At 37.6% G+C, this 12,046-nt stretch overlaps 1 protein-coding gene across 7 annotated transcripts in view; it reads left to right on the top strand.

The window, feature by feature from the left end:
• Nucleotides 1-12,046, top strand: part of OXR1 (oxidation resistance 1) — a 189,363-nt gene that overhangs the window by 151,526 nt on the left and 25,791 nt on the right. For 6 of the 7 annotated variants that reach the window (XM_081204469.1, XM_081204474.1, XM_081204470.1 and 3 more), the window contains 6 exons: nt 428-547; nt 1,230-1,382; nt 4,533-4,717; nt 8,172-8,890; nt 10,707-10,872; nt 11,613-11,769. In XM_081204469.1, the coding sequence (XP_081060595.1) occupies nt 428-547; nt 1,230-1,382; nt 4,533-4,717; nt 8,172-8,890; nt 10,707-10,872; nt 11,613-11,769 (1,500 nt within the window). The remainder of the gene's footprint in view (nt 1-427; nt 548-1,229; nt 1,383-4,532; nt 4,718-8,171; nt 8,891-10,706; nt 10,873-11,612; nt 11,770-12,046) is intronic. The other variant, XM_081204467.1, reaches the window with a different exon arrangement.

Here is a 12,046-nt window from a genome sequence, read left to right on the forward strand (position 1 = left end):
GCAAGTCCACACCATCACTCAGTTACACCTCCCCTTACATCTACCACATAATTTCATCCACTCAGCTGTCAACTGACCAGTAATCATGTGCAGAAGTCTTTTAATAAGGCATCTAGTATAGCCCCATGTCTGAACCCTGGAGAGCTGCTGCCAGTAGTGTAGGCACTACTGAGCTAAATGAATCATTTGTCTGATGCAGACATATACTCACACGTTACATGGAGGAGTGAGATCAAAGGAACACAAAATACAAAAAAGAACACTGAGAATTCAAAGTAGTTACAGTGACAGTTCATAATTGTCTCTTCATGTATTGAAACATCTCTTACACAAAGCCTGTGCATGAAATGTATTTCCATCTTAATTTACTTACGTTTCAGTCCCGGTGATGACATCTCAGTTGGAAGTATTTTTCTTATTTTTACAGATTTTATATGTTCCTGATCCAGAATATATTTCCAGTGTGGAAAGTTCTCCTTCACTTAGTCCTATAAGTCCTTTATCACCTACATCTTCAGAAGCAGAGGCTGAGAAGACAGCTGTAAGTGTAAGTACGTTGCTGGAATAAAGGAAAATAACTTTTTTAAAAAAGTTTAAGAACATTCCTGAAGGGATAGTATTTGAAACTACGCTGATCTGATTGGTGCTGAGGTATCTTGAAATCAAAAACTGCGTTGGCAAAGATCTTGACTAGATTGTTTGAAAGAGTTATAAGGATTTGCTTTCAGACCTGGAGTGTCTAATATTTTTTTTTTGTCCAAGGGCCACATTCATCTTTAGCCAACTCTCTGGGGGCCACATGCTAGCACTGAGTGAGGCTAAAAATATGTGCACATAACTGATCAGCTGAGGAAGGGACATTATTACCAGCTTAGTTTCTCCTTTTATGGGGGGTTAAGTGGGACTTTTTGCTCTCAGCACTAAATTTGGTGGGAGTCAGGGGTGGAGGCTAGAAAAAAAATTGTTTAAGGAAGGGGCTGTAGAGTCCTTCAATATACTTTATAGATTTTTATGCTAATGTAGGGATTTTCTATCTTCTTTTACCCAGAGAGATTGTACAGTACCCATGGCCCTAGAATATTATATTGTAGATTTTTTATTTATAAATTTGCTGCAACTATCCAAGCTAAAAATTCAAAAAATTAAAAGCTGTGATTTATAGGATTTGGAAAAGAATGTACAGTGTTACTTTGGTCATTATAAAATAGTACTGTTTTTTCCCTTTGTAGGATTCAGATGGGGTGCATGGAAAAGAAGCCACACCCATACCAGTTTACACATGTGTTCGGCCTGCAAGAATTGTATCATCCACATCAGAGGAAGAAGAAGCTTTCACAGAAAAATTTCTCAAAATTAATTGCAAATACATAACCAACAGCAAGGTACAGAAGGTTCTAGCGTCATGCTTCAACTATTTATTTGAGGTCTTCCATTTATTGAGATTTATTGGCAATTAATTCACACCAATTAAAATGTACCTTAACTTAAAATTGTCAAATCTATATTTTTATAAATTGCATCCTGTACTTTTTCCACTTTCATATTCATACATTTTATTTATATGCCACTTTTGGGCCACCCAAAGCGGCTTACAACAAACACAACAAAAGTAGTCCTAAACAATAAATAAAACACATCAAAAAGTACACAACCAAACTGAGCAATTTTTGCATAAATAATACGGTCTAAAAATAAAGATGCAAAAAATTTAGTATCAATAGCAGTAGCAAAACCTCTCAACAAAACCCCATAAACAATACCCCAGCCTTTTGACACAATAATACTAGGTTTTGGTAAAATAGAAGGAAGTTGTGGTTTTGAAATCAACAGAGACTGCACATGAGAGGATCGCATACAGATTGTGTGTGCCATTATTTCCTAGAAATAATTTGTGTGCACATTTCCACAGTAGTTCTGTATTTGTGTAATTCTCTGTTTGGATTATTTCATTTCTTAAACCAGTGGCTAGGAGTAGCAGCAAATTTCTCAAGCCACAAGTTTTATGTATTGCTTTCTGAGGCAAAGTAGTGCAGTCGACTCACAACTTACATGCGTTTAACTGACGTGATTGCAACTTTACATGCATGACAGGCAGCCAGTTGAAATTTCACAAATTAAACACACAGAATGCAGAGAGCTTAACAGATCTTTTTGTGCTGGGTTTTCCCTGTGCGGAAAGTGCTTTTAAGCTTCTCCACCTTGCATACTAGGTGAACAAGACTGAGAGCTTAAAAGTTCTCTGCTTTCCTTGGAGGGTAAGACCCGTTCTGCATGCTGGCTCAGGAAGATAAGAGTGCTTGTGCAGGGGCGGTTCCAATGAGTTGTTTTCACTATATGCAATTTCAGCTTTATGTGCTATCCCTGGAACATGACCCTTATGTAATATACAAGTTAACTGTATAGACTTGCCCCATTGTCTTGCAGATCTAGCAGTAGTGGCCAGTTATATCAGGAGAAGAACACTGAGGAAAATGTGAGAGCCATTAATGCAGTTTAGGCTTCGGAAAACTGATAGACAATGCTGAAAGGAGAATTACGCCTGCTTCTAAAAAATAAAATATGTGGGAGGCTTGGTAGTGCCAAAATACTGTGCAGGAAAAACTGTCAAAACATTTACATCTTTCTTAAAGGCAGTGCATTCGGTATGGCATGTGAAATAACTTTCTCAGTACTTTCTCAGTAAAAATAATAAAGCAGTTTTCTAGAAGCGTGTGTCTGCTATTTTCAGCTCAAATCTTTCTTACTGTGTGTTTATATTTGATTTGATTCCTTCTCTTTCTGTCCCAAGACAGGTGAACTTAAAAGTCCACGAATGTATTTTTAGACTTTTGTTCATCCACAAACCTACATTGGTTTAATCCTATATATTGATGAACCCCTGCTGCCTTAAAAATTGGCCAAAGGCTTCCATTTGCTCTGAGTTTCATTACTATACCATCTCAACTTTTGCTTGGCTCTTTTATTTCATTAGTAACATTAGATTTTCAAAACTCATAATACGCTCTTCATATTCCTTGTTCAACTAGGCTCCCACTGTATACCTCTTAGAGATTTCCTAATTTTTGCAAAAGATGTTTCCACATTCTAAAATTATAACATACTGGTTGGTTATAAAAATAACTTGTGGATATGAATAGGTTTCTCTTGGTCCCTCATGCGCTTTTCGCCAAAACCTCTCTCCTTCCAAAAATAATAGATCATATGCACTTCTGGTTATATAAATCATTAGATATCTTTAAGAAATGACATGCCTTACATAAAACCATTATTTAATAAGCAGAAAATGTAGTGAATTTCACAATCTATTTTAAATGCAGATATTGCGTGATTTGATTTCATTTATGCTCCAGCTTACATTAATTATATAATTATATAATTTGAGCTAGATTCTGAATCTTTTTTACCATATGTTGAAACTTTCATAAACTTTAAGTGCATACCAAGGAATGGAGCTCCAAGACACATTCAATTAAATCAATGGACTGAATCCAGTTTTACCCTTGCTGTTGGTGATCCAACAGAAGCCTGCCGACAGAAGGGAGCCATGAGGCAGTTTTGCCCCCTCCTTTGCCAGATAACCAAACACACCACCTTCTTTGTTGTTTTGGAGGAGTAGATCTTTGAGGGGCTGTAGTGAGAAAGGGGAACCAGTCAAAATTGCCTCCTCTTCCATTATCAGAGAAAGGGCATAACTGGACCCAATCTAATATGTTTCTGATTGATTGATTGATTGATTGATGGATTGATTGATTAGGTTCTATTTTTTTTTAATGCCTCTATTTACAGTGGTACCTCAATTTAAGAACAACCCTGTTGATGAATTATTCGGTATGCGAACTCCGCAAAACTGGAAGTACTTAGTGAATTTTACCTCAGTCTACGAATGGAATCCGAGTGGTGGAAGGGCACGGGTGGTGGGAGGCCTCATTAGGGAAAGTGCGCCTCGGTTTAAGAACGGCTTTGGTTTAAGAACAGACTTCCAGAACTGATTAAGTTCGTAAACCGAGGTACCACTGTAGTAGGTTTCCAGGAGAAGGCTGCATCTCTTAGCATGCATCTGTGTTGCTTTATTTATGCAAAGAAACCAGAGGCAAATTAATGGTGTTTCCCCACCACCTCTTAGCTTTGGAACTAAATGCTTCAAGCAAAGGTGATACTAGCCCAGTCCCATTCATATTCATGAAATTCTTTCATAAAGTTAATTTTTAAATTCTCTAATCTAGGTGGAAGAGAGTCTCTTCCCAATTGCTAGCACGCTGAGGGAAAAGTCTTACAAGTTAACAGACCTAAGTTTGTTTGTTTTCTAAAACAGTGATGGCTAAATATTGATTCAGGCATCTTATTTTACTAGGGGAAAATGTTTTGCTCGTGGATTGGTTTACAATCCTTCACTGGCTTATAGGAGTGTTGAGTATTAGGTAGCTTCTAGTAAAAATGTTCAGTATTCAGTGCTGTTACTTGTAGAAAAGCTTTGAAAACGTTTGGCTAATCTTAGGTCATCAAACATTTTCCCGCCCCCTTTCTTATTTTAGGGAACAGTCAACGGTGTGCTGCTAGTGACGCCAAATAATATAATGTTTGATCCACATAAAATGGATCCATTGGTTCAAGAGAATGGTTGTGAAGACTATGGCATCATGTGTCCAATGGAAGAAGTGATGTCAGCTGCTATGTATAAAGATATTGTAGATGGCAAAGTAAAGGATTCATTACCCATGTAAGATAAATTAGATTTTCTCTCTCTTTCTCTGTGTGTATGTGTATAAATATATTTTTATAGATACAAAGTTTGCTTTTAAGCTGCATGGTAGTGGTTTCTATGTCATCATACAAATTATTTTATTCAAGACTTAAGGCAACAAAAAGTACATGACAGGCTCTAGCTTTTGTTTATGTGATGTATGTTCTCTTTCCAACTTCAGCACAGCCTTTCCCCTTTTTGCATCAATGATGAGTGTGGGAAAAGCCAGTATCTTAATGCTGCCAAGCTTAATTTTTCTTAAATTCAAAGGCATTAAAATTCAACGTTTAGGAAGAGGTAATCAGTATAAATTATACACAGTGGTTCATATTGTTCACCTTTTGTTATGTTTGTCTCTAATAATAAGATGACTTTTACAGAGAAAAAGAGCTGATCTCTCCCCCCGCCCTTCCTTCAAGACAGTGTTCCTTTTTGTTGTTTTTAGCTTAGTTGTGAAGATAATATTCCTGGCTTTGTTTGCTTCTCCCACTGAACAAAAGAATTAGTTTCAGCTCAATTCAAGCGGAGTTGAAAACATGTTTTACTTCATGAAAGGTACCCTAGAAAAGTTTTCCATGTCACTTGATTATCAGATTGAATACAATCCTTGCAAATTCTGAAAGTAGCACATCTCTGTCTAATAATGTTGTAGGTAAGCTAAAAACGTGCAGGGAATATTAGATGCATGTGCTTTTTTTATTTAATAGAAAATTAAAGGCAAGTTATTCTCTTGGGATTTAAATATGTTATTAGTGGAAATATTTTCTATGCTTTTGGTGTCTTAGGAACCTGAAGAACAGAGTTTAGACAACAGTTCTCAAGTTAAGATGCTGTAAGATTTTGCCAAGTATTTGCTCTGTGCCACTTGCCACTTTCATAGCCTTTGAAATAAGTCTTAATTAGGTTCTATGTTTATGTACTTTTAAAAAGTGAGGGATATAAAAGTGTGTTGCCCCATCTTATGTCTTCCGTCTCCCATTTGCTCTTAAGAGTAGAAATACCTGTGATATCCCAACCAGGTTTTTTCTGCTATCTCTGAAGCATAATCCCTTCTCTCTTTAGTATTTTACAATTATTTATATTTATATTTCCACCAACTTCCCCTAATCAGCTATACACTTTTAACTAGTATTGGTTGCAGTTGAATGCTTTTTTCTGCAAAATATTTAAGAAGATTAATCTTTTTCAGTTAAAGCTGAAAAAATTTGCTCTGCCCCTGATTCTCCCCTCTTCCCATCACCACCATGTGGGAATACTGTGTGTGGCACCACATTAGGCATGATATCTAAGTCATACTCGTAACTGAAAGTAAACAGACTAAGGGTCTGTTGATTTCAAAGAGTATACATGAAGTATAACTACTATTGGATACCACCCTAGGTTTTTCACATACTTCTGGTTTTCAGTGCTGGCATAAAATCTTTCTCAGTTCATCTTGGAATTGTGATTAAAACAGATGTTATGTGATTCTCTACTCCAGTAGGATACCTAAGGTCACTTTGTTCTATTATGCCGTGAGTTTGCTTCATGATCTGATCCTAAGACTCCATGCTTTATCACTTCATATTGGGAAAGATGTTTAGTTCAGCAGATCATGATGTTCCACCAGTATGATTATTAGGTTGTTTTTATAGGATATTTTGAGTTCTGCCAACTGATTTAGTGGCAGACTCAGTAATGGAAACAAATGTTTAGGCTGGAGATAACCTATAATGATATTTTTTTAAAAGTATTTAATGATTAGGGATACTCAGAAAAATAAATACTTATCACCACACTGGAACTTCCCCCAAACATATTATGGGAAGCAAACAGATAAATTTGGTCTCATAGTGAAACCTGTTGCACTGTTTCAGGGGAAATCCCTAGCTCCTCTCTTGGGCTTTAAGCTTAGTGGAGGGAGGAGGATTCTGTTCAATAGGAAAATGAGCCTGTATCTCCCTTCAGGTCATTTCTCAGGAGGAAGGGCAGGGTATAGCTTTGGTTTTTTGTTTGTGTTTGCTAAGTGCCCAAAGCCTTTCAGACACAGGCAAGCCCATGTGCCTTCCTTTGGATGTTGCTCTTTGAATTGGTGAGGGATAAAGAGTGCTGCAATCTTTCTTAGAAAATGTTTTTAATGTGTTTTCTGAGCTTTGTTGAATAATTTTATTTACTTTCAAGAGTAAAAAATGGTTTGGCATTAAGAAATACTTTATATAGGCATAAATCTTTTACTATTAAAGCTGAAAAGAAGAAAGAGAAACAGTTTTGCATCTTCTTATCTTCAGCATCAAATCAGCATTGTTATTTTTCATTTGAACATTTGTATTCAGTTTTATAATATACTGTTTTAACAAGATGTCAGTCCGTTTTGTATTTGCAGTTGTAATATAATGTGTTTATCACTGTAGTATAGAATATCTCTTTCCAATCATCAACTGCTTGCCTCATTTTAAAATACTGGATTCATGGTACGTTGTACAAAAAATGGTTTGTTTAAACCAGGGACGTCCAACTCCCAAGAGACTGCGATCTACCCTTTTTTGGGGGGGGTGGAGAGTTTCAGGCCAAATTTGTTGAGCTTTTTTTAGGGAGGACAGTTCCATTTTTGGGGGGTTCTGGCAAAAGTAAAGGGGAAACAGGATTAGTCACTCACCAAAAGATCACTATGAAAACTAACTGCCTCACTGTGAAAACTTCATCTTCTGTTCCAGTGATCATGCAAAAATGGAGGGTGGGGCCGGATTCTCTTAGAGCGGCAAAAGCAAAGGAAAAGGAGCCAGCAATTGACCAGAACCTCCCAGGAATCGACCAGTTGGACATCCTTGGTTTTAACCATTTATTGTGCAAAATTCAGAACTGGAGAAGATGGAATTGCATCTATTCCAACCTCTCAGATGTTTCTAACCATCAAATAAACAAGAGGGATAGCTCAGTAGGTAGAGCATTAATCTCAGGGTTGTGGGTTTGAGCCCCACTTTGGGTGAAAGATTCCTGCATTGCAAGGGGTTGGACTAGATGATCCTCGTGGTCCCTTCCAACTTTAGAATTCTATGATTCTGTGAAATAAATGACTAGCCAACTGCAGATTGACAGAATTCCATTTCTCCTCTGGCCCCTGCTTACCCTTATGCTAGATAAAGAGGAGGGGGAAACTCCTATCCCTGCATTGAATTTCACGTGTCTTTCTGCCTGCAATTCTTTGTCACTTATGGTTGCCATGCTAGTGCTTAAATATAAGGCGTATCTGGTCCATCCATCCATCCATCTGCCATAAAGCAAGAAGCTAATCATGTACATTGTGGAATTGAGTTTGATGGAGAGTCATATGCAATAAGCCCCCCAACTTACACAATTAAAATGTGGCTAGTAAAAACATAGGTGTTGTCTAGCTTATTAGGTTATAACATAAAGCTCTCTCTCTCCCCCCCTTCCCCCCCTTTTCTTTTAGTGATGTGGATCAATTGTCTGTAAAAGATCTCTACCATTTCAGGAAAATCGCAAGAAGCAATACTGATGAAATGGACTCAAGGATGCGAGATACAGGGAATGATAGTGCCAGCACTGCTCCGAGGAGCACAGAGGAGTCTCTTTCGGAAGATGTGTTCACTGAATCAGAACTGTCTCCAATAAGGGAGGAGCTTGTTTCTTCGGATGAACTTCGGCAAGACAAATCCTCTGGAGCCTCATCAGAATCTGTCCAAACAGTAAATCAGACTGCCACAGAACATGTAACAGCAATTTCAGACTCTGCCAATGTACTTGGTAATGTAAACTCCAGTCTAGAACATCCTTTGAATGACGGCAGCACGTCTGTTAGCGATACTGTGGGTTCAGAATCGGCAGACACAACACTAAAAGAAGTACAAGACACTGTAGAGGGAACTACTGCTGATGCTCAAGAGACACCACATGGCACAGATCAGGAAAATGTACCAGAAGGTGAGGAGTGTTTGCATTCTGAAGAAAATGATTCTAAAAGGGATGCTACAAATAAGGGGCAACTTGTGAAAGAGCCAACTCAAGATTCTGAGACCGATATTGATATGCTGCGGAAACTTTGGAAGAGCCATACTATGCAACAAACTAAACAACAAAGGGACAACATGCACCAAGATGCACATAAGGAAATGAAGCACAAAGTAGCAATAGCTGATGGAACAATAGAAGGTAAGTAAGTAAATATTAGAGTATAAATATGTATATATTTTTAGCAGTGGTGTGGCTGGAAAATATAGCCCATTCCTATACCAGCTTAGTCCACTGACAGATGAATAAAAGTAGTTGTCATAGCTGGAAAAATTACATGCCTACATTAAAGATGATTAAATATAAATTTGCGTCATAAGTTTGTCTTTATTATTAAAAAAAATTAAATGAACACAAAGTAGTTTTTTTAGCATCTTGTTATTTGGGGTAACCTTATCACACATCATTGAATAGCTCCCATTGTTAGTGATAAAACGTGTCTTGGAAGTATTTACCACGTTTGCATTCAGAACACAGTTTGTAGATTATGAGCAACAGGTATGCCAGTTAAGGAAATATTTAGCATTTTTTTCACGTAACATTCTTTGCATGAAACACTTGGGGATCCTTTAATAGAAAGATGGAAGAGAAATGCTTTTAATACATTAATTTTCTGAGAACAACAAATAGCTTTATCTAACATGGATTTTCCTACAGACATCTGGTTGGCCATTGTGAGAACAGGGTGCTGGACTAGAAGGGCCACTGGCCTGATCCTGCAGGCTCCGTTTATATTCTTATGATCCCTGACCAATGGTCATGCTGACTGGGGATGATGAGAATTGGAGTCCAACAACATGCAGAGGCCACCAAGTTTCCCACTGCTAATAGAAGATACTGTTATGTGCAGTGGGACCCTTAAGATTTATAACCCTTTTGTTTCAGACGCAACAGTCACTTACTTGTTTTTGCCTAGCCATACTAGACAATAAAAATCCTAAATAAAAAAGCCATACTAGAATAAAAGGCCATGCTAGACAATAAAAGGCCATACTAGAATAAAAGTCTCAACCTAAGTAGATAAAGTCAACTATTTATGATGGTGTAAAATCCATATCCACAACAATAATGAAAGCAGTAGCAAAAAGGTAATTCATTGGCCTAGCCAAAATATGTATTTACATGCAAAGCTGTTGAACATCTGTATCTCCAATGGAAAGGAATGCCTTAAGAGAGAAGATGTTGCCCTGTGTCATCATACTACTGTGGCTTTTGATGGAATTACAACCAGGCCATCTCCTGCAGCCCTTAAGGCCTGATCTGGTAGTGAGAAAGGTGCTCTTTCAGGTACTTGGATTCCAGTCTATATTGGGCTTATACACCAAAGTCAGTTTTCAAAGGTTAGTTTTGGAAGAATGAAAGTGTGCACAGAGATAAAGTAATGAGGACAGTTCAGATAAAGAAGGAAAGCATTTAAAGGAGTTTCAATAGATGAAATGGGGAATCCTGTGAAAAGGGAGGGGGAAAGTATTTAAAAAGACAGATAGCAGATTTCAGGATACAGTACAAAGTGTTTGTAAGAAAAGAACACTGAGAAACTCAAGACACAATAAGAGATTAACCAGGATTTTAGTTGCACAGATGAGGAGAAAATGACTATTGGGTGAGTTCAAGCTATGAGAAAAGAGAGCAACTGGAAAGGGTATACATATTTTTTGACTGAATGCAATTACCACAGGAACTGGAAGGGCACATTTAGGGGGAGAGGGGTTATCCAGCATGCAATTGCATAAAAGCAGAGAGATTTATAAGTTGTTGGCATCAGTCTGACTCAAGATACAATGGAGTGTGCCTCTGGGGGTGAAGTCAAACCACTGGAGAATCACAGCACCTACTGTGGCTGCACAGACCAGTAACTCATAACTGCTGCCTCCCATGTTGCTTTTGCTGCATTAGTAAACTACCTGATCAAACTTCCCAAGAAAGATCTGACATTTAATATCGTCTTTAATGAAAGGTTCTCTAACGAAGGAGAAGAGAAGACATCGATTACACAAGTTCTTATGTCTCAGAGTTGGCAAGCCAATGAGAAAAACATTTGTATCACAGGCAAGTGCATCCATGCAACAGTATGCACAGAGAGATAAGAAACATGAGTACTGGTTTGCTGTGCCGCAAGAAAGGTAAGATGGGAACGCTTTTCTGTAAATATAGCCATCATAAAGGAGTGCATTGTCACTTTTCAGCTTAACAATTGCTGCTTTCTTTCAGTATACCAAACTATTTTTCTACCAAACTCTGAAAGTCTTCAGCTCATAGGAGCCAACTTGTAGGGGCCGAGGTCCATTTGACCCCTCCAATAAAATATTTGAGGGGGCCACCCCCCAAAAAAGTTAATGGGCATTGCCATTAAAATGGTGTGTGTGCACCACATCTTGTGACCGATTATGCGAGGCAGGGCTTACTTGGGCTTCCCCAATATTATTGATGCCTGAGAAAGACACGCATTCTTAATTTATGGACTTCACTGTCGCAAGTTGTGCTGATGGCTTAAAATTTGTTTAGGGAAATTCATGGATAAAGCTTTCAGTGGCGACTAGTCAATATGCCTGTAAACAATTGAAAGATAGCTCTTGATGCTGCTAGTTTTATTTAGGGATGAGTGAGGAAAGAATGAAGTACAATAAAATAGTTTTCCAGAAAAAATAGAAGTCCCTTTTTATGCTTCTGAGTTATTGTATTCTAAATTTTCATTGGAATACATTATTAAAAATTGTAATGAACATTCACTCAAGTTCTTTCTTTTCAAAGAGAATAGTGTATAAGCAACAGTGGAAAGGTATTTGGAAGAAATTTGAAACATGTATAGGTCTTTGTAAGTTTGAAAGTTCAGTAACTACTTTTCTCTTTTGCTCTCTGAAAGGACTGAGCATCTGTATGCCTTTTTTGTTCAGTGGAGTCCAGAAATATATACAGATACAGAGGAGATAAGTAGAGAGCCTGGGTTTATGGTTGTAAAAAAATTTGAGTCTGAAGCCAGTGAAGATTCAATTAATGAAGCAGCTGCTAAGGAGTGGGAGGTAAGTGATTTTAAAGATTCCTTAAAGACTGGAAGACCTAGCTTTTGTTTGAAAGATTTCAACTTTCTATATGAAGAATGTCCATGGTGAAAATATAAATTAGATGGTTTTTAATGCAATCTCTATTTTTAGGGTGCATTTTGAGCCAAACTACTGTTACATGCAGGTGTGTATATAACATGTAGTCTGACTCTGTTTAAATTGGAAAAGCCATTTTGGAGAGAGGTAATTTGCAATCGGAGAAGGGAAAGCGTAAAACATTTTCCTTATCAGACTT

This window comes from Podarcis bocagei (assembly GCF_964188305.1).
Source record: "Podarcis bocagei genome assembly, chromosome: 8".
Taxonomy (NCBI): domain Eukaryota; kingdom Metazoa; phylum Chordata; class Lepidosauria; order Squamata; family Lacertidae; genus Podarcis; species Podarcis bocagei.